Genomic DNA, 24,069 nt, shown 5'->3' with positions numbered 1-24,069 from the left:
TACTGCTGGTTAGACAGAAAGAACACAGCCACAGGCTGGTTAGGACCACAAAGAACCCAGGACTCACTAGCAGTCCCTCCAGAGCATGTTTCTGCCTACCTGCTGTGAGTCTTGGCACTCAGATCCTTTAAGAAAGCTATAGTGCCTTCTCCTCTGGCGTTGAAGGACACAGTGCAGACAGGACATGGCATCTCCAATGCTCTCTGGAGGAGAAGCTGCTTGGATTCCTCAGGAATGTCCCCCACCACAAAGTAGTAAATGGATTCAATCTGCAAAACAGGAGTACCAGCAATTTATCACCTGACATGCCATAGCCTTGTACTGGACTAGTTGGCAATACTCTTTCTACAAAATGGCATTTTTTTAAATGGTGGGATGGGGAGAGGGAGGAACAGAAAGGATAGCAGCACTGCTCAGTGTTCTGTGAAGACATTTGGGGACCAAGGTCAGGAAGTAAGATATTCAAGGCCTGGTGCCAAGACTGTCTGTTGGGAGTGGCCACAGTCTCGGGTGTCACATGGGAAGGGTTTGGTTGGCAGGTTTGCAGAAGAGCTTCCTCTGAGCCCATGAGTACAAATACAGGTAAGGAGCAGCTGTTTTCAACATGAAGACACATAGCCACTGTGGCAGGAAGCTTATTAGCTATTTCCCATGGAGCCAGAATTCTACAGTCCAACTCCTCCATCCTTGGTGTGAGGTAGAATGTGGCAGGAGGACACATTCCCAGTTGTTTCATCCTCTGGTCTCATCTCACAGGGAAGCACATGCCTGGGGAGGTGAGGCTGTCCTGACTTCACACAGCAGGTTAAGAGACAGGTCCACCCACAGGACCTTTTCTCATGTCGCCATGCTATGCCATGACAAGACTAAGAGAATGGATAACCCCTGTGTCAGGACACACAGACACACAGGCACAGACACACACACACACACACACACACACCAACCTTCAGGGATCTAGGAGATGCATACTTCACCAGGTAAGAGTCAATCCCAAAGGCTCCCTGCTTAATTTAGAGTTATGTCAAACCCACCTGAGGGCCCCTGTGACAACCGTCCTACAGAAAACACAATGCCCTTGCTCGTTCCCAGGATTTGCATTCCATGGCTTCCCAACCACCCCACTCATGAGCTCTGTAACCTGGGGCAAGTGATTTTAATGAAGATAAGAGAGAGAGTGCAGTTTACCTCCTCCAATGGGGCATAAGAGAGCCCTCCTCTGTCCCCCTACCTCCCACCCCTACTTTTTCTCTCGGGGCTTTTAATTCCAGCTCCCTGATTTTAAAAAGGACCTAATGGAACGTAAAGACTGAGAAAGCTGTACATTCAGCCAGTCACCCAAGTGGCAGAAAAAAAATTGAAGGAAGGGGGAAACTGTGTTGTCCAGATTCCTCATTATTCCTAATATTGTTCTTCCAGCAAATGCACTAATTCCATTTTCTCCTGCTGGTATACATTACCTTGTGTAAGATGTAGTGAATGGACTCCACTGAGCTGTGCTCTTAGTAATTAGTGTCTCAGCTGTGTTGGTGCCTAAGTGTTGCACGGGGATGGTCCATCCTCTCATAGGATTTACATTCACACAGGGGTACTTTCCAGGGTTTGTTAGCTCAATAGGGAGGTCAGTGAGGATACACATCTCTAGGTGGTCTGCCGGTGGCTCTGACACCCTGCAGCTCCACTGCATGTCATGCAGACTCAGCTTTGTTGCTCTGGCAGTAACCTAAGAGTCTAAAATCCTTGTAAAGAAATGTTTTCCCTTGAGACTTCATCAAACTAAAAACTGCTGTAGCTAGCAGTGTGTTAGGATTTCCTTGCATTTACTAAGTCTATAAGGTTACTCATTAAGCTCACTACTCAGCTTCTTAATTGCCTATGTTTCTGTTCAGCTCTCAGGTACCCCTGCTACAGATTTCCACTGAGACCGCCTCTACCACCCCCATTCTGCACACTGCCTTTCTGCCTCTCCTTTCTGCTCACATAATGACACTGAGAAAACCAGAGAGGAAGATAATATGCTACCTATTGCTAGCCCCTCCCCAAACTGGCAAAATGCTTTTAAAGTGAAATGGCCCTGGAGTCATCTGCTATTTGGGATGATAAGCTCACATGAATTATTTTATTCAACACTCACAACAGTCCTGTGGGATATGAATTCTTATTCTCATGCCCAGTTTACAGATGAAGAAACTGAGGCCTGGGCAGGTTAATTGACCTGGTCTTGCAGCTAGTAAGCCCAGGCTACCTGACCTCATGAGCTGCTGTCCTTGTGTTTAACTACTTCACTCTGTCGCCTCATCATGGCAAGGCTGGTCACCTATTAGAGATGAACGTGAACTCCCGAAATTATGAAAGCAAGATCATGGGACATGAAAGTGGCCAGAGGCCAGGCACCATTTTCACTTCCTTAGCTCCCACACCATCCAAGGCTCCGATCACCTGCTAGCAACATCACTGACCAAAGTTGGGTCCAGGAGGTGGTCTGGTTCAGGGGCTTATCGTCCCGGGAGTCCTCACCCCTACCCAGGACCTCTGAGCTCCCTGAGGCAAGGGCCAATCTGGAGCAGCAGCAACCAGGACCAGGAGCAGCTTCCTCACTGGCCAGCATGTCCCTAAATGCTGATTTCACTGAATTTGAAAATACAAGACATGGAAAATATGTGAGTTACGTTCAGCTATTTTACTGAGTCACAAACTCTTGCCACTTTATACTACATAAAATAGGGTGGAGCTTTTCTGTATTTACTTAAAATGCCTTATTCTGTCTGAGCCATTTGTCCAACAGCTTCCCATGGTAACCTGCATTCTGCCCGGCCAGGGAGTCCTTAACAGCTTCCCAGCCACAGGTTTGGGGAAAAAAGAACCAGACTTGAAGAGGCTGCTTCCTCTCTGACTGCCCACTGTTCGAGCCTGTCAAAAGCCCCCAAGGCCTCTGGGTCTAAAACTCTCCACTCTGCGAGGAAGCAGAAATTAAAGTCAACCAGAACAGCAACGAGACGTCTAGCAAAATTCTTTCTGTTCTTCACACCACTTTGACAGTACACTGCAACAGCTTTGACCAACCAGGATGTTGAATCTAACTTCCAGATCCTGCTCATGCCTGTGGCAGACCTTTCCTGGCTCAGCAATTTTGATTTTCTGATTCTCCTTATGGCAGAAACTACTTCCATGGTATTAATCCAGCTCACTTCTCAGATCTGTCTTAACACCCTTGACCACCATCAACTTTCTGGCCTCCCAGGCTTCAGGGTCCCTGTATCCACCCCACTAGTCCTACCAGAGTCACACAAGGCTCAGCAAATTCACCTACCTGGTCCTATGCAGACCACCTCCCTTCAATTAAAAAAACTCAGATATGTACCATAGCTTGGGGATGGGACTCTCTAAGATTCACCTCTAGCCCCCAACCTCAAGAATATCAAATTATTTCCTTTCTATTTCTTCACTGTTTGCCAAAGCTTTATCAAGCCCTTGCTAGGCACTGCAATTGCTAGGGGCACAAAAGTGAGATGATCTGATGCCTGTCTGAATCACTGCAAGGAAGTAAATGAAATGCCAGGTTTTTTATTGAGATGGCTGATCCTTCGCTTACTATCTAGTAGGGAAGCTCCTTATGGAATCATGCGGGTCTGCCTCTAATTGACCCACTTAGTCTTCCAATGAAAAAGCAAACAGCCTAGCCAGGCATGGCTCAGCGCTTGAGCATCGACCTAGGATCCAGGCGATCGGGGTTGGATTCCCGGTCAGGGCACATGCTCAAGTTGTTGGCTCAATCCCCAGTGGGGGGTGTGCACGAGGTGGCTGATCAATGACTCTCTCATCATTGATGTTTCTATCTCTCTCTTCCCCCTCTCCTTTCCTCTCTTTGAAATCAATAAAGATACATTTTTTTAAAAAAGTAAACAAATTTGTGCCTGTCAGGTAGATGTGCCTGTCCTCTGGGTAGGTGAAAGCAGAGGCAGAGCCCCTGGTCAGCTGTCTCAGGCAGCTGAGATCATAAGTCTTCTCCATCTTAAATACCTTCACATCCAGGACCAGCAGGCCTTCTGGGGCCTCCTGGCAGAGCACCTCTTCCTCATAAAGACTAAGGAGCTCCCAACTTTCAAAAGACATGTGCAGGGGCTGAGGTATAGTGCAGAGCAGAAACCCTGAGCTGGATAGCACACCTGGACCCTGAGGATGCCAGCTCCTCTAAACAGTGAATATTTCCTCAGTACCCCACACTGTCCTACCCAGGAACCAGGTTTGTTTCCACAGGATACAACAGTATTTCATCCATCTATAGTGCTCTTCACATGCAATGATTAGAGATTTAAACAGACTCTCACACTCTGCCCAGCTCCTCTGAAGGCTCATGCTCAGTTATTACTCTCTGTTCAATCTTCCTGGCCTACCTGTGGTGACAAAGCCTGCCTCTGGAGGAGGCCAATGGCCTCTGGACACCTGAACACCCTCCTTCACCGTAACCAAGCACATCAGTCAGCCCTCCCTCCTCATATAGACCTGATACAAAAACCCAACTTCTGCATTAGTCTTTAGACACAAGACAATACTTATTTTCTTGGTTCCTCTCAGGACTCACTCATGGGAGATGCTAACTTAAAGCAAGTTATCATTAGTAAGAAAAGTCTGAGTGTTTAGCTTTATTGTTCAAGTTTCTTAAGCCTTAAATCTTTTCTAGTCATAGCAAGCGGCAGTGACATGGATCAATTTTAAACTCACTGGGGTGGACATGAGGTTCACAGAGTAGAGGACCCATTACCTCCCACTCCATCCTACACACACACACACACACACACACACACGCATGCACGCATACTTTGTTTTACTCCTCATAAAACATAGGGCATGGAATTTTTATACCTGAGGCAGTTGCATTTATAGACTTTTCCTTGGGATCACACCCAGATAAAGCTCTACGTGGAGGGAACACTTGTCTAAATATGTTTTGCATTTGCCATACTCCACAGTCTCTCCTCAAAAATGTTCAGGTGGCATTTGATGATCAGTGCCTGTAAGATTCTTTCTGGGTTCTTCCTCTTCTATTGGACTTCCCTGGATCTAACTAAAATGTTCCATATTTCCTGGGCTGGATGAAGCCCAGAGAAAGGAGAGGCACAAACCAGAGGTAAGAAAAATAGAAAATCAAGGTCACTGGGAAATCTTGAAGTCATGTCAAGTTGTCAAAGTCAGGTGTGGTAAGGGAAGCCAGGTGAACAAAGAAAGAGAACATCCAGGAGCGCACGGGTGTGTGCACACGCTCACACATGCACACACGCACACACACGCACGCACACACACACATGAGCGTGTGAAATGTCCCATTTCTTGAATGCTAATTACAATATTCAGACACTTGAAATTTTACAGATGTTAAGACAAACTTGAAAGGTCAAAGAACAAAGTTGCTGTATTTTGTTCTTCTTTAATGGGAAACATTTGCTCTTCTGGCTTCATGAGAATAAACAATGTGTTTCCAATTTCAAGCCATCATCCTCAGTATCAATAAACACAGTCTGGTGACCACTGGGGACTATCCTTCAAGGTGCCAATGCATGGCCTTCCTGACCAAGAAAGGACTTTTAATGCAGCAGAATACAGTTTGAAATCTATAGAATTCCCAAGCTTCCAGGACTGAGAAAGCAATTAAATATTCATTAATATTAATTAATAGGTATTAATTAAGTAGCTGTCTTAAAGGAATGGGGACCTACCCCCATGCAGGGAGTTGAGGTGGGTTAAAGGACCCACCTGCCCAGAGGACTTCCTCTCTGTCTTGCCACTACCCTTGACAGTCCCACAATTAGAGTCATTCACAAAAACACACATCCTTGTGGCTAGAAGACACATAAAACACCACCATTTAATCACTTCTTCCAGATAAATCTTTATTTCCAAAAGGTCCCTAATCAAAATGCACCCTGTGAATACATTAACATTTGAAAATGGCTGAATCATTGGCATGTATATACTTCATCTTGGAAAGCACACAACAGACCCAGTTGTGAGGAAGGGGAAGTGTGAAAGCTTCAGAACATGGATGTTAGGGAAGTCCTACTTCCTCATCCTAAGGGTTCTATGAGGACTCTTCCAGCTCTGCTCCCATAAGAGTTGCCTGATTTATCTAATTGTCAGGAGAGAAAGAGTGCAATGAAAGTGTTAGAAATGCAGAACTATGGCCTAATACTCTGTCCTTTCTTGATGTTCAGTGGCTGTGAGCAGCATGTGGCTTTCCTGGTAGTGGCTAAATGAGGGTTAACCCTAATCATCCCACCATGGGAGCCCAGACAGGCCCAGAGGACAGGTGTTAGGGAGTCTCATTTTGGTTGGTCCAGCTCTACCATAACCAAAACTGTGATTTTGATCCCTGTCTAGGGCCTGTCACCTATTTCTCACTTGGTTACAAATTCAGAGGTGAATAGGATTAAGACTTATGGGGATCTTTAATGCCAATGATTCAGTCCCTGTGGGATGTCACAGGGAAGGGACCCAGATCAGCAGTATGAGGATAATGAAAGTGTCAAGCCACCTTGTGACCTAGGGCCAGTCCTGGATATATACTTACAGCTTTGTCTTTCCCAGCCTCCAGCAGAGCATCCAGGCGGCTAGCCTGGCTCACAGCCTGCTCAAAGGTCAGTTTCTCAACCCAACTGATGGCAGCAGCTATGGATTGTTCCATCACAGGAGTAGCATTTTCTTGCCATTTCACAGGCTCTTGAGAAGCCCTGAAAGAAATTGCATGGGGCTGTCATGGGCAGTGGTCAACACAGCTGTCAGCCCTCAGTCTCACAGCCACGAGCAATAAGCCACTTAACATCACCAGCGCTGAAAGAAAAAGCAGCTCCCAGCCCTCTGAAAGTTACCAACAAAACTATTGGTTCTGAGACAGGTTTCTAAAGCAGCAGTACCTTCCATCAGCTGTACTGACTCAGAAAAACAATGTTTACAGGAGCATAAAGGATTTCAAACATTATAAAGTGCATTAAAATTATTGAAGTTCTTTTCATAAACAGGCAGGTTTATATGTAACTGTCTTCCATTACTAGTAAATTTATAAGGATTCACAGCACTAAGATGTGTAAATCAGCAACAATTTTTTTTACTATAAAATTTTATTTCTGGATTTTTTTATTATGTTGTTTTCATTGTTCTGAAAGGTTCCCATCAGTGGCATTTTTGGATCAAAAATAATATTGTTCTGAGTTCAGCAGAGCATAAGAGCATTTAAATTTTTAAAATTCCTTAAATCATTTTTATTTAAAAAACAGTCATATGAATTGAATGCATTGTAAGAATCATTTATGAATTTATGATTATAAGAATTATGTGAATCCTGGACTAAGTGAACCATTCTGAGTTATTTCTTAGAGCCCACCTCCAGAGACAGAGGCTGTCACCTCTGTGTGGCCCCTCCAGGTAGAGAATCTGGACAAGTGGCATATATGCTAAAGCATACATTTCCAAGAAAGCTAAAGCATGGCAGACTTAAGCACTTAGTTCCTTCAGTACTTTATCCATGACAGAAACAGGAACATGGGATAGAACACAATTAGGTAGCATCCCCAAATATGTCATCTATTTAGCTGAAAATGTTTTATTTTTTAAAAAGAAAAACTCAGTTTATTAACCAATGTCATCCTAATAAATTCAATTAAAAAAATAAAAAAGAAAAACTCGGGGAGATGTTCCCTTCCAGATGTTTCTTGTCTGGGAGGTGCAGCCACTGTTCCACATGGGAAGTTGGTGCTGCAGTCCAAATCCTCTCAAATCCAGGAATCCATAAATGATTGTGAAAACTCTGAAATATGGGAAATTCTATAAAGCCAGCCACCTGTTGTTCTGATTCAGGGGTGAATTTATGGGGAGGTCAACTTGAGTTGCAAGCTCAGTCTGAAAACCAGTGAAATTTGTGACGAGAATGAATTCATTAACCAAGTTAAATCTAAAATGAGTGAAGGGATTTTTATGGCCTTAAATATATATTCAATATAATTCATATTCTTATATTTTTTTACCTTGCCATGCATTGAAGAAAAGTATGTTTCTAAATCTCTCCTAATTTGCAAACTAAAATGCCATGTGCAAAGCAGATAAAAGTTTTCTAAGATTTATTCATTGTAGGTTTTCTGCTGGAATTCTATATTTTAGGAAATTACAAAATAACAACCCCACCACCACCACCACCAATAGAGCTAACTATGTTACTTATGCCACTTAATTCCAAATAAATAAATAAAATTACCTATGAAGTCTCAGTGAAACACTCCGTTCCTATGGGAAACTCACCATATGATATTGAACTTGGCTATGTGAGCCACCTGCTCCTGTAGGACCATTATTAGCGCATCTTGGCACAGATTAAGCTCCTCCTCTTGGATGCCACCAAAATCCAGCACTATGGTGATGCACTGTTCCAAGATGACACCGAAAATCTGCCGGCTTTTGCTGGTGAGCCAGTTTATCCGTTGCTTATAGCTCTCCACAGCTTGTGTTAGGTGTTCCACAAATTGATAGATCAGTTCTGATTTGGCTGTCAGCTTAATGAAATAAAAGTAAAACAAAACAAAAGCACACCAAAATAAGTCATCTGAACCACAGTGTAGCCAGGAACAACGGGGCCCACTGAGTGAAGGCCTCTGCCATCAAGAACTGTGCATTAATAACGATTTTATAGATGATCCTCCAAACCCCACATAATCCAAAAGGAAGCATTCTAGTCTTTCAGTTGAAAACCTTTGGCTGATTCCCCACAGGAGAAAAGATGATCATGTGTTCTATTCAAAACACAGCATTATTTTTAAAAAACTATTTCTAGATAATGTTTTATTTTTATATTTATAGAATTATCATTATCAGAAAATGTCCAGGGGAACTTTTAAGAAATTAAGAAGAAAAAAGAGAGATAAGCAAAGGCAGATGGAAAAAAATAAGCCTCACTGAAAAGTTTTCCTAACTACAACATGCCAAAAATATTTCTGAAAATGCTTCTAAACATGCCAGCACATCTGCCCAGCTTCCTCTAAGGATGCTGCCCCAGTGACTTATCCTCCTGCTCATGACCTCTATCCTGTTTCCTCTGTCTCCCAGTCCAGGCTCCTCTGTATCTGGATCACTTGAATACCTACAGCTGCCACCAACACCTGTAGGGGCTGTCACTGAAAGGTGACAGAGGCTTGCGGGCAATTTCTTGTATACACAAATAAACCATCATTCACACAGATCAGGCACAGTTGTGCAAGGCCTTTCAGGGTGTATGGTAGTAGGAGACACAGAAAAGGAATAAGAAAAAATTATACTCTATTCTGTGAAGAATCACAATTTTAAAGATCTGGTACTTTTTAAAAACTTTGACAACCCTCAGAACACCCCCAAAATACCTAAATTGTTAAGGAAAATGTGTTTTCTGAACATTCCATGTAATTCCACATTTTCTTGCCTTGGCTCATGCTGTCTGTCCCCTCTGCCTTAAACTCCTTTCCTTCCCCCATCCCCTTGTCTTTCAAGCTTATTCCTCAAGCTCCAGCATCAATGGAAGCAGTGACTGTCTCTGCACAGGCCACTCCCAGACCTCAGCAGTGATCACTGGGCCTGTCCCTTAAGGGAACTTCCACTTACATTGTATGCAGTGCCATCTTCTGCTCTGTAGACCCGTGGAAACAGGCCATCGGCATACCGGGAAGCCACAAATCTCCCCAGAGAAGTCACATAATCTGTATTTTTATGAAAAACAACAATCAAAATGGTGCATTATCAATGCTTTTTATTTTGATTTCAAAATGCTTTTCTCTGACACCATTCAAATTATAAACCCACTGACAGCAACACTCTGTGATGCTTTGTATTCTGATCCAAATAATGAAGTATTTCTAGGTGCTATAAATGTAATTGTTTATGACATGGGTAATACTTTAATACATAAACAAATGAGGAGGAAAACAGGATTTTGCATTCTTGGTTTCCTGGCTTGTTTGTCCAGTATGATTAAGTCAGAGGTGAACAAGAAAATATAGAAATTGTGTTTAATTTCTGAAAACTTTTATTCAGACAAGGACTTAGACTTGTTTTCAGAATTTTAAAAGTTAAACTTAGATATTATCTATTGCTCTCTCAAGTAGGGGTTCATGAATAGATGAGTGAATGAAGCAAGCAGGTAATAGATTCAGAATACTCACACAGAATGTCAAAACCACAAGATTCTCTCAGATTATGTGCTCAGCTGTTCAACATCTGTTACACAAACACATATTGAGCACCCACCACATGATACACACAGTGCTTACAGAATGGGAATATGATGCTGCCGAAGACATATATTTACTACTTTGTGGAACAGATGCTACAGAAAGGATTCAAGGACTAACTCTGACTTGGCAGGACAGAAGATGAGGCAAAGCTTCCCAGAGATGCTCTTATTGTGTTGATTATTTCATTGTTGTTGTTGTTAAGTCCCAAAGATGGAAGAGAGAATGGTGGTGCTCTTGAATCCAGTATGTCTTATTCTCTGCCTTCCGAGGGAGGCAAGGTAACAGCCTACTTTGGAAAGGCAGAAAGGGCCAGGCTGAATTTTATAGCCTCCCTGGCCAGGCTTGGTCCCAAATTATCAGGGGTGGTAAAATTTACAAGACTTGAAGACCAATGATCATAATAGTAAAGAGTAAAGAATGAATTCTTGAATTCCATCAGCAATAACATCACTCGTGTGGATAGAAAAAGGGGCAACATACTAAACCTGACAAAGCTCAGGGGAGGCCTGCATAGAGGGCCTTACAAGCTCAGAGGCCAAAAGTAACTACACAGGATGGTCTGAAATTAAAACTTCCTAACTAAAAGCCAGCTGTGGTGAGTAGTCATGTACTAGTCATGTATCTTCCTAGACAAAGATCAATCTTTACCTTACCTGAGCCTGTCTATTGTCTTTTTTGCATCTATGATAACATATCTTTGGAATGTCAGGATAGTCCCCTTTTTCCACATCCCTCAGGGCACAATCTCCCACTAGAGACAAGACATAGAACTTCTCATTGTTATCTTGTGACCTAAATACCATCTCTGTGTGCTGTTAAATGGTGACTGTTAACTATTCTATACCCACCAAGGGAAAAGAAATACATATCTCTCCATTTTACTTTTTACCCAGTCTCAGAGATTTCCCACGTTGCTTTCTCCTGTCTCTTTAATGTACCACTAAGGGATTTCATGTAACACCCCTTACATCTCCTTTGATTGTAATATATAAATAAGCCGGAAAACTGCCATTCTCCGGAGCATTTTCTCAATCCACTGAGATTTTACTTCCAAAAAATTGTCATCAGTATGGCTCAAAAATACTCATAAAAATTCCCTACAGGTTTGGACAGTTCTTACATCATTGACATTCAAACCTCTCAAACTCTAAAATCTCCATTTCCAAGAGTTCAACTTCTTAACTGACATAAATAGAGCAACTTCAAATCACCAGCAGCACTCTCTCTTTATCTAAGACATTTATCTGGAATGAGGCAAGAGTACTGTTTTTTGAGGATTAAAGGAGATGAGCCTACAGAAGACTATATAAACTGGCAAAGAGGATTTTAAAAATGACCCAACAATAGGGTATCCATAAGAAACTTGCTTCAAGTATAATGATTTATATAGGTTAAAAGTAAAAAGATAAATCATATAAGTATTAATAAAAAGGAAGCAGGATTGACTATATTAATATCAGAAAAGTAAACTATAGAGCAAAAAAATATTATTAGGCACAGAGCAGGACATTATATAATTATCAAAGTGTCAATCCACCAGGAAGACATAGCTATCCAAAGTGTGTATGCACCAAATAACAAGCTGGTAAAATATGTGAAGCAAAAACTGGTGAAACTGAGGAGAAATAGACAAATCCACAATAAAAGTTGGAGGTTTCAATACCACTCTATTCTGTCAACAATTGATAGAATAACTAAACAGAAAATCAGCAAGGATACTCAACAACACCACAACAAACAGGATCTAACTGACATTTATAGAAAACTCTACATAACAACAGAAGAATACATATTCCTTTCAAGTTTTACAGAATACATATCAAGACAAACCATATCTATGGCTATAAAACAAATTTTTAAAAATTTAAAATAACTAAAACCAAATAGATATGTGCTCTGTACCCAGTGGAAACAAACTAGAAATCAAGAAGATAACAGGAAAATCTCCAGACTCTTGGGAACTAAATAACATGTTTTTAAAAAATCCATCAGTAAAAGAAGGAATCTCAACAAAAATAAAAATAGTTTAAACTGAATAAAAATGATACTACAGCATATAAAAATTTGAGGGGCACAACTCAAGTAGTGTCAAGAGGAAAATTTATAGCACTAAATGCTTACATAAGAAGAGATGAGCCCAGCTGGACATGGCTCAGCAGTTGAGCATCGACCTAGGATCCAGGAGATCATGGTTGTGGGCTCGATCCCCGGTCGGGGTGAGCAGGAGGCAGCCAATCAATGATGACTCTCTCATCATTGATGTTTCTATCTCTCTCTCTCCCTCTCTCTTCCTCTCTCTGAAATCAATAAAAATATATTTTTAAAAAAAAAGAGATGAAAAGTCTCAAATCAATAATCTAAGCACCTACCTAAAGAACCTAGAAAAAGAAAAGCAAAACAAATCCAAAGAAAGCAGAAGGAAATAATAAAGATTCAGGCAGAAATCAATGAAATTGATTACAAAAACAAGAAAAAATCAAACACAAAGGTGGTATTTTAATACAATCAATAAAATTGACAAACCTCTAGCAATATGAACAAATATAAAAAGAGGGAAGACATGAATTCCTGGTATCAGGAATGAAACAGGATATCACTAAAGACCCTGCAAACATGAAAAGAATAATGCAATCCCACAAACAATTTGACGCATAAATTAAACAATTTAGATGAAATGAATCAATGCCTCCAAACACAAACTACAACAACTCATTCAGTATGAAATAGATCATATGAATAGCCCCATATCTATTAAGGAAATGAATTTGTAATTCAAAACTTCTCAAAAAGAAATCCTCAGGCTCGAATAGGTTCTCTCGAGAATTCTACTGAGCATATAAAGAACTAACATTCTACACAATATTTTCCAGAATACAGAAGACAAGGTAATATTTCCCAACCCATTCTATGAAGCCAGTATAACCCTGATACCAAAACCATACAGAGGCAGTATAAAAAGAGAAAACTACAGACCAATACCTTCCATGAATACAGATGCAAAAATCCTTAACACAATATTAGCAAATAGAATTCAGCAATATAAACAATTATACAACACGACCAAGTGGTGTTTATTCCAAGATACAAGGCTAGTTCAATATTCAAAAACCAATCAATATAACCAACCATATTAACAGGCTAGGGAAGAAAAATCACATGATCCTTTCATTTGACAAGATTCAAAAATGACTCATGATAAAAAAAAAATCCCCAGAAAAGTAGGAATACAGGGGAACTTCCTCAACATCTACAAAAAACCTACTGCTAACAACATAGCTGATGGTGAAAGACTGAAATCTTTCCCCTAAGATCTGAAGTGAGGTAAGAATGTCCACTCTCACCCACTGCTATTCAACATAGTACTGGAAGTTCTAGCCAGCACAAGCAAAAGAAGAAAATACAAGACATATAGATCAGAAAGGAAGAATAAAAATTTTCCCTATTTGGAGATGACATCATGGTCTACCTAGAAATCTTGAGGAATCAACAACAACAACAACAACCTCTTAGAACTAATAAGTTCAATAAGGTCACAGATAGAGAGCAACATACAAAAAAAATCAAGCATATTTCTGTATACTAGCAATGAATACATGGAAACAAAAATTTAAAATACATTATCACTTATAATTGCTCAGAAAATGAAATATTTAGTATAAATCTAACAAAACGTGTAAGACTTACATATCAAAAATTATAAGACAGCTGGATGAAGGAAATCAAAGACAAAAATAAATGGAAAGCTATTACATATTCAAGACATTATATAGTCATAGTAATCAAGACTGTATGGCATTACTGGAGAGATAGACACATAGATGCATAGAACAAAATAGAAATCCCAGAAATAGCCCCATATAAGTACAACCAACTAATTGTTAACAAAAATGCAAAAGCAATTCAAAAGAGGAAGAATTGTCTTTTAAATAAAAGATGCTAGAGCAACTGTATATCCATGGTCAATAAAATGAATCTTATACAGAAATGAACTCAAATTAATTACAAGCTAAATGTAAGATGTGAACTATAAAACTTTTAGGGGAAAAAAAAGGAGAAAAATCTTTGAGATCCAACAAGATCCATACAAGAAAATAATCAATAAATTGACCTTCATCAAAATTTAAAAATTTTTGCTCTGAGAAACTGTAAGAAGTTCTAGATAAAAAGACAAGCTACAGACTAGGAGAATATATCTGCAGACCACATATGTGACAAAGGAAAAAACAGCAGATGGAACCTCAAATCTTACAAGAAAAATATTGTAAATAGTAAATATGAGGATTTTAAAATGCAATTTTTCTACTCAGTTTATTTAAAAGACAAATGTCTTTTTGGAGCAAAAATTATAACACTGGATTGTGACATTTATAATGTACGTAGAGATAAACTATATTGAAACAATGACACTAAGGACAGGAGGGAGGGTAAGTAGAGCTGTACTGTAACAAAGTTCTTACATTTTACAGATGTAGTACATTTTTTTTTATTTATTGTTAATCCTCACCCGAGGATATTTCTCCATTTGATTTTTAGACAGAGTGGAAGGGAGCGAGGGGGAGAAGGAGAGTGAGAGAGAAAAAAACATCATGTGAGAGAGACACATTGATTGGTTGCTTCCCAAACATGCCTCAACCTGGGCCAGGGGATCAAACCTGCAACCCTTCGGTGTGTGAGCCAATGCTCTAACCAGTGAGCCACACCAGCCAAGGCTTATAGAAGTAGTACAAAGTTAACTTTTAGCAGACTGTGACAAGTTAAGGATATAATCACTAGAGCAACTACTGAAAGTATAATGCAAAAAGGTATACCTAAGCTTATTGAAATTTAAATGGATAAGTAAAAATGGAATTAAATGAAACACTAAAAAATATTCAGTTTACCCCAAAAAAGGCAGGAAGGGAGAAACAGAGATTAAAGAAAAAGATGGGACAAATAGAAAACAAAAAGTAAAATGGTAGACCTAAAACTAACTATATCAACTATTACATTAAAGTAGGGAACCAAAACAAACACTATAATTACAAGTCAGATATCAGGAGACTAGGTTAAAGAGACACTCTTTAAATATAGAGACTATGGATAGTTTGAGAGTAAAAGACTATAAACATGCATGCCATGTAAAAACTAAGCATAACAAAGCTGTGGTAATTATATTAATATCAAAGTAAATGTCAAAACAAGGACTACCAGCTGAGATAAACACAGACATTTCAAAATTATTAAAATTTGTCACTTTATCAGAAAGATATGAAAATCCCAATGTGTATGCATTTAGAGCTTCAATCTAAACTGGCAGAGCTAAAGGGAGAAATGAACACACCCAACAGACAAAAAAAATTGCTAAAGATATAGAATATCTCTATCATAGTATCAATAATCTTGGCCCAATTAACATTTACAAATATTATGTAAAAACTGCAGAATACACTTTCTTTTCAAGTGTGTATAAAATGTTCATCAAGATATATGCTGAGCCATGAAACAAATCTCAGTAAATTCCCAAAGACTAAAATCTTATGTTAACGGATCTCAATAGAATTAAATTAGAAATCCAACAAAAATATCTTTAAAAGTCTTAAAATATTTGAAAATTAAACAACACATTTCTTTAAAAAGAAATGAATCAAAGAAAAAAGTCACAAGAGAAAAAAAATATTTTGAATGTGATCATAATGAAAGCACTACCTATCAAGATTCGTGGGATTCAGCTAAAGCAATACTTGAGGAAATACTTATAATTTTAAATGACTACATTAGAAGAGAAAAAAGGCTTAAAATCAATTATCTAAGTTTCTACCTTAAAAGTTAGAAAAAGAAATTCAGCCCGGCTGGGCATGGCTCAGCTGTTGAGCGTCGACCTAGGATCCAGGCAATCAGGGTTTGATTCCCAGTCAAGGCACATGCCCGGGTTGCGGGCTTGATCCCCAGTCAGGGGCATGCAGGAGGCAGCCAATCAATGACTCTCTCATCATTGATGTTCCTATCTCTCTCTCTCCCTCTCCTTCCCTCTCTCTGAAATCAATAAAGACATATTTAAAAAGAAAAAAAAAGGAAAAAGAAATTCAAATTAAACTCAAAGTAGGAGGAGATAAATAATAAAGATCAAAGTAAATATCAATGAAATAGAAAACAAAAAATAGAAAAACATCAACAAACCCAAAATCTGGTTCTTTGAAAAGAGTTCTGATATACCCCTAACAAGACTTGTCCAGAAAAAGTGAAACACAAAATTATCAATATCAGTAGTGAAAAAGGAGACATTACTAGAGATTCTAAAGGCATTAAAACAATGTTGAGAATATTATGAACAATGTTTTGCCAACATATTTTTAAAAACACTGATGAAATGAGCAACCTGCTTAAAAAAAACACACCTTTCCCAAATTGGCCTGATGAAACAAAAATCTGAATAGCCCTATGTCTATTACAGAAATTGAATTTCTTATCAAACTATGCCTACAAACAAAACTCTAGGCTCAGATAAGTTTCACTGCTGAGTTCTATCAAACATCTAAAGAAGTAGTAGTACCAATCAAATACATGCAAACATCAGAACATAGTAGAGGAAGAGTAAGTATTTCCAAATCATTTTATAAGGCCAGCATAATCCATAATCCCCACACACTGCCATAATCTCTGGTTGGAGGGCAGTACTCATGGGTGTTGAGAACCAACACCCAAACCAATGCATTTAGAAAAAAGTGGATTACAACATAAGGAAGGCCACCACAGGAAAACAGTACACTCTCCCTGGAACTGCACATAGCTATTGTTTTCATCAATGACCTCCAAAACGGGGTTGCACACCCCAGGGGCTAAATATAAATAATTTCTATTTCATTTTTCAAAGAACCAAGAATAAAATTAAGCATTAGTAATATTTAATATTTGGATTAACAAATGTACATCTATATAACACACATATATTGGGGGCACAAATGTTTTTTACTGGTAAGGAAGTGAGATCAAAACAAGCTCAGAGACCATGGTTCCTGAGGGATCTTCCGAACTGACGAAGCCTCCTCAGAAGCTAACGGGCAGCAGGCTAATTTTCCAGCCAGCGTTGCTCTGTGAGTACTCTACCTTCACAGTGTGGAAATCCAATCTGTGACAAAATCTGTTTCAAGGTCAATTTTTTGCTCTTTAGCCCATGCAGTTGGAGCCATTCCTGAGATGAGATGAGACTCTGCTCAGCCACGTCTGTTTTGGTGTTGCTCAGTCCCTCTTGCCTCCGAAGCTGCTGCTCAGAGATGGTAGGCGATGATCCTGATATCTCCATCTCCGAGTTAGGACCTAAGTAACAGGGACCTCCTGTCAGAGCAATTGTCATACTCAGACTTCCTGAAAACTTGGAAACAATCTAACATTAATAGAGGATTGGCTTAAAATAAATTACAGTACATGCATGAAGTGGAATTCTATATACAAGTTAAAAATTATAATACAGCCCTGGCCGGTGTGGCTCAGTAGGTTGGGTATTGTTCTGTGTTCTGAGAGGTTACTGGTTCTATTCCCAGTCAGGGGACATGCCTGGGCTGTGGGCTCGATCGTCAGTAGTGTGTGTGCAGGAAGCAGCCAATTGATGTTACCCTCTCACGTCAATGTTTCTCTCTTCTCCCTTCCCCTCTCTCTAAAAATCAATAAACTATTCTTTTTAAAAAACAAATAAACACTATGTTAGTGCTTCTCCAACCTTAAAAAAATTATAATACAGATATATATTTGTTGGCAAAGATGATATCCACATATATTGCAAAAAGATATCCATAAAATTCAATATCCATAGGTAGATACCCATATACACACAGAAAAGCACTTAGAAAGATATATGCCAAGAGGTTTACAGTAGTTTTCTATGTGTGGTGGGAGTATGTAGGACTTTTGCCTTTTCTATGTTTCTTGAATTTTCACATTATTTAAAGATTTCTAAAACAGGATTTATTTTCATAATCAGAAAATTGCACCCTAGCCAGGCATGGCTCAGCGGTTGAGCATCGACCTAGGATCTAGGAGATCACGGTTCAATTCCTGGTCAGGGCACATGCCTGTATTGCAGGCTCGATCCCCGGTTGGGGGTGTGCAGGAGGCAGTCGATCACTGATGACTCTCTCATCATTGATGTTTCTGTCTCTCTCTCTCCCCCTCTCCCTTCCTCTCTCTGAAATCAATAAAGATATATTTTTTTAAAAATACAAAGCTCTTCCATTTTGGAAAATAAACAATCACTCCTGAACCTTCATTCCACATCAGTATTCCAATTATAACAGTATGCTTCCAAAGAAGATAAAGAGGATGAAACACTGAGAGGAAACACACCTGTTCTGCATGTGGAGTGGCAAACTGGGAGCTAGTGAGAGATTGGGAACCAGACTGGGGCTCAACCCAGCTAGAATACACTGCCTCACCTTCTGAATGTCTTCTTCTCTAGGACTTTAAAGTTGGACTGAAACATTCTGGCTCACATAGCCAGCTATTCTGGGACCAACCAGACTCAAGGCAATATGCAACATATTAAACTTATCTAGACCTGCCTAAATATAGCCAATGTACACAGGAGGAAGGAGTGGCCAGACTGTAATGCAATCTTACCCCACTCACTCCAACTTCAGGAAGGGCCTAACAACCTGGGGAAAGAGTAGGAAACTCTGCTTACTTCTACACTCAGAGTGTGCAATGTATATAAATTAGTTCCTTGGGCTATAATATTTTTTAACAATGGAAACACTCCCTTTTCCCAGTTTTAAAACTTTTTATTTCCTGAAAGTCTCACATGAACTTTCAAACACAAAATTCAGTTGGACCCAAGCTAGGGAGATTTTTATGAAATGAAGTTAGAAGTATCATTATTAGCAAATAATTTTATGTATATTCTGGGTAGCATATATTTAATCCTTGTAATAACCTTATGAGGTAGGTATCCCTACTATTATTCCCATTTTACAGATGAGGAAACCAAGACAGAGTGCTTAACTAACTTGCCCATCTTCTCACAGGTAGATGCATAACTGAGATTCCAAACAGGTCATCTGGCTCTAGGGTCTAGAACACAGAATGTTCTGTGGCCTTTATTATTATAAAAAAAACTGCAGCAACTTCCATTTGTTGGCCAGGCCCTGGCATGAGCTTTTTATATGTGCAATCTCATAAATTCTTCATAACTATGTTAGTTACATACTATAACTAATTTACACCCCATTTACATTTGAGAAATCAGAAGCTTCAAGAATTTAAAGAAGTTGTCAGGACACACAACCAGTAAGTGGCAGAAGCAGGAGTCAAAGCCATTACTTAACCACTCTGCAACTGTTATAATTGACCAGCTCCAGCCTGGTCCCATAGTACAAGCCTATCAATGGAGTGCATTCCAGTAAAACTGCTTTCTCTTAGGGCTCCTGGGACCTTACTGAAGACAAAAAATAACTTTTATTCTCAGAGCTCAGGATCAATAAGCTTCCTGATTTGTCATTTTCAAGTTTTTAAAGATAATGATTTCCATTTTAAGGTTTATGTGAGTTTGTACGGTCCATATATGTTGAATTCCAAAGGTACACAAACATATTATTGGTGAAGATCTTGCCTTCTTCTTACCTATCATTTTGATGATAATGTTACAATAGCATTTGGACAGCATCATATAGGAGTGGGAAAGCTGAGAGTGAAAACTCTGTGTAGGTCCATTCCACCACATTAGGTGACTTCTCCTCTCCACAGTGGTAACACCACCCATGCCCCCCTAACTCCCAGGGCTACTGCAAAAAGCAAATGTGACAATGCAGGAGTTCTGCATGGATAAGCACTTGACATATTGGAAAGAGCTATGTACAAATAAATTACTTATAATCAGTGTCCTTTAATAACTGCTTTGTTTCACATACGCACTTTTACTCCAAGCATCTTTTTACCTCTAAGCCCCAGTTATATTGAGCTATGAAATTTTGGTTTCTCCTCCTTCCACTTTAGAACCACAGAACATGAAAACAACATGAAACACAGACCATATGATTCAACTTTCTTTTTTGAAATCTCTCCAACAAAGACTGATATCTACATTTGGCCAATGGTTCTTATAGAAACAAAAGGAAGCTCAGAATAAATATTTTTTTACTACTTATTTCATCATTTCCAGGTCATCTTTCTCTTCCCTGAAACATACTTATCCATTTCCTATGTTCTTACTAGAGGGAGCTACATGCCCTAGGATAAAAAGGGAACACAGCTACATAAACTATCCTAAAACTCCTGAATTGGATTTTTGAAACCTTAAAAGAGGTTTCAGAAGAGTCATAGGTTTTGTTTTTAAGCTAAAGGAACACATTCTTGATTCCAAACAAAAGACAACCAGATTCTTCAGCTAAGGTGTGTGCCCCTTTTGCACTTAAATGACAAATTAAAATAAAATAAAATACAGTAAGTCTGGTGAGTGCTATTGGATCAGAGAACCTGTATGAGTAATTCTGATTCAGATCTTGACTCTTAGGGTTCCTTAGCCTGAAATAACCACATCGTGGGAAATGAAAGCACCTGGAAAATGAGACTTATCCAGAGAAAACAGGAAGGAAAGAGAGAAAAGGCATCTTCAACAGAAGGGATCCTTCTACTCAAATGGGACAAGAGCAACTATGTCAGGGCAAGGATGCCTGCCACAGCAGTGCTGCCAAGTGACCTGACAAGCAGCCCCTCCACACATAGCCCACCTGTTTTCCCACCCCCAAGGTGGTCTCCTGTGGTTCTCCTGTGTGGAATCCTAGACTTCAAGGTAAATTTCAAACCCTGACTCCTCAAATAAGCCTCTCCAGACACCCTCACCAACCTTCTGCAGCCTCTCCCCTGAGAAAGCCCTAGCCTTTGCTTTTTGACACTTCACCAATGTGTCCTTGAACACTTCGGGTTTGTCCTCTCTAGACTGAAAGAAGGTTCTGTGACTATAGGGACAAACTATATGAATGTCCTCAGCACAGGACCTCATATACAACAGGCACTTTGCAAGGGGGTTTAAGCTGAATTACATCGATCACTCAAAATTGCTGATAATCCTGCTTTGTCAAACAAAGCGAAGATTTGCCTTTCTAACAAGGCTAAGATCAGGAAATAGAGGTTTGTTTAAACAGCGACATTACTTTCTGGATATTACTGTGCTGTTGTTATCCTTACTATTATTATTCAGGATTTCTTCATCTGAGGTTATTACAAATTGGGGAAAAAGGAACCCATAGTAAGAAACAACAAATCTCTAAAATTTTGAACAATAAAAAACAAAACAAAACAAATCTCAGTTGAGCACTGCCCTAAGTGCTATCCCAAGGTCAAAGCTTGGGGAAATAGAAAGGGGTTTTCTAAATAGAAAGAAGAAGTAAAGGGGGGGGGGGGGGGAGAGAAAACAGGAAGTCAATGTCTGATGAAAGCAGGGTCAGGAAGTCAGGGTTTGGGGGAAAATAAAAAGATGAATCTGGCACAAGTCCAAAGGCTCCAACCAAAGGAACTAGGGCGGGGCTCCACGTGCAGCCGGGGCTGCCGGGGCGTGCAGAGGTGCAGGCTGTGCTGAGGGAGCATCTGCAGAAGCTCCCACGCTTATGCCGGTAGGTCCTGGAGGGTCAGAGGATGAGGCACAGTGCACAGCTTAGAGCCTATTAATTCTGTTAAATATTTCCTACACTTCTAACTGCCTTATTATCAACACCCAAGGCTTCCTATGTCCTTGGTAGCTTCTGAAAAAGAAGTCTGGGCTAGGTGGCTATATCTTGTGATTTGTGTGGGTTTTGAATTATGATTGTTTCCAAAGGGAAGAAAGCTGGGATGAGGCCCCATGGATGTCCTGCTGTAACACTCCCCTCAGCCCGCACCCCAATTCTCTGCCCTTAATCGTCTACTCGAACAACAACGGAGGGCAGAGACAGGGAGGCTGAAGTGGGCTGTCCCACGGTTGAGGAAAGGAAATCTGAGGATAAATGAGGTGCTTTAGGGGGAAAGTCAAAAGAAGATGATGAAAGGAAAACTACCAAGGGGAAACTAAATATAAATTTTAGTTGCCCATATACCATGAGCAAAAGAAAACGGGGCTCGTCTTAGTGATGTGATTGTGAAAACCATTCGCGTGAGCAGGAGCGGAGGGAGCCTTTCCAGGACACGTTGTAGAAAGCTTTAGTCCAAACAGATGGCTCTCGGTTTTAGACTACTCATGTTATGATTAGTTCTCAGAATTAAACTTCTCCTGTTTCTCGCATGACCTCCAAGCCCCAAGCAGCCTCCGCCTTCCTGCTGTGGCCCGTGACAGAGGCGCGCGGAGGCTGGCGGGCCGCGGGCGAGGCGCGAGAACGGGCCGAGCGGGCCGCGGGCCACCTGCTTCCCCGCCCGGACCCAGGTCCCCAGCCGGTACGGGAGTGGGGCACGTCGCAGGGCCTTTCCAGGTTCGGCATCTGCAAGCGGGGCAGTCCAGCTCGGAAGCTGGATTTCCAAGATTTCCCTCAGCACCTCGGAGGGTCCGACGTGGAGGGACCCCATCGCACACTTACTGGGCTCCTGTCAGGTGACAGACAGGCGGTTCGGATTCAGCAGCCGCCCTCCCTTCCCCGCGGGCCTCAGACCCGAGGGGGCGGCGGAGGGACGCCTCCCGCGCGCGAAGGGTCCGCGCTCGACGCCAAGGACTCAGCAGTTCGATTTCCCTGGTGACGGGAGCAGCCCGGCGGCTAGTTGACGACCGCGGAGCGGGGGTTGCTCGGGCAGCGCCAATCACCGCGCGGCTCGCGGAGCCCGGGCTCTCCCGGGGCGCGCGCGCGGGGCGGGGGCGGGGGCGGCGTCCGAGGCCCCTGCCTGGAGGCGGGGTGGGGCTCGGAGACTGGGCGGGGCTTCCCGGCGGGTTCGGGGCGGGGCCATGTGTGGGCGGGGCTCTGTGGCTCTTTCCCGCCCGGCGCCTGCACCTGGACCTGGAGCGACGTCCCCACGCCCGAGGACAGGGAGAATGGGACCGTCCCCTGCCCTTGCTGTCACCAGGGAAATCAATAACGGTGGCGAACGTGAATTAATTTAACAAACGAATACACAGACTAGGCAAGGTAAGGGGCGCGGCTCGAGCCAATCCTGGAGGAAGGCGCGAAATAAGCCACCGCAGAATCGCAAATACCACATGATCTCACTTATACGTGGAATCTAATGAATAAAATATACTGACAGAACAAAATAGATACACAGGCTTGGAAACAGAACACACTGACTGCTGTCAGGGGTGGGGAGGCTGGATGGAAGAAGGCGAAGAGATTCGCCAAAGAACATATACACATAACCCATAGACACAGACAAGAGTGTGGTGGTGGCCGGAGGGCAGGGGGGCCTGGGGCCGGGTGGTGGGGGGCAAGGAGGGTGATGGAGACATCTGTAGTAGGGTCAACCATAAAAGTAAAGTTAAAAAAAATAAAGGCGGAGAGGCCAGCACATTGTAGGAAACGTTGCCATTAACTTCTGTACTCACTCTTCAGTGTGCAGAGCACTTATTTTGTTTAATTTTCACGTCAAGGCTGTAAAGAGATATTTTCTTCATTTTACAGTTGAGAGAAAGAAGCCTAAAGAGCTGGGGCAGGTGTAGGTTGCTCAGCCTGAACGAGGGTGGAGCTGAGGCAGGAGGAACCTCGAGCTGCAGTTTTGCAGACTTGCAATTTTGGAGGCAGGGGCTGCAATTACCAAAAATACTCTTAGCTATTACATATGAGAATTCCTATAGCAATTATTTTCTTCATTCATCTTTATTTATAATCCTTATTTTAGTTTTTCCTTATCAAGTAAGCAAAGAGCTCAAAATATATGCCTGTGATTTTTCAGTCACTCAGAAACAAAA

The 24,069-nt window shown here is 41.1% G+C and overlaps 1 protein-coding gene across 3 annotated transcripts in view; it reads right to left on the bottom strand.

Annotated features, from left to right (window-relative positions):
• The window catches only part of VWA3B (von Willebrand factor A domain containing 3B), a 143,521-nt gene extending 120,511 nt beyond the window's left edge, over positions 1–23,010 (bottom strand). For all 3 annotated transcript variants that reach the window (XR_014000089.1, XM_081155767.1, XM_081155768.1), the window contains exons 1-6: positions 22,754–23,010; positions 17,328–17,537; positions 9,616–9,710; positions 8,287–8,537; positions 6,566–6,725; positions 100–269 (exon numbers count right to left, since the gene is read on the bottom strand). Coding sequence is in view for 2 of the 3 variants with exons in the window: in XM_081155767.1 (XP_081011893.1) it covers positions 100–269; positions 6,566–6,725; positions 8,287–8,537; positions 9,616–9,710; positions 17,328–17,523 (872 nt within the window). In the remaining variant the exon portion in view is untranslated. The remainder of the gene's footprint in view (positions 1–99; positions 270–6,565; positions 6,726–8,286; positions 8,538–9,615; positions 9,711–17,327; positions 17,538–22,753) is intronic.
• Between the last annotated feature and the right edge of the window lie 1,059 nt (positions 23,011–24,069).

Source organism: Miniopterus schreibersii (assembly GCF_964146895.1).
Source record: "Miniopterus schreibersii genome assembly, chromosome: 13".
Lineage (NCBI taxonomy): Eukaryota > Metazoa > Chordata > Mammalia > Chiroptera > Miniopteridae > Miniopterus > Miniopterus schreibersii.
Note: the sequence above shows the minus strand (reverse complement) of the source record. Positions and strands in the feature narration are given on the sequence as shown.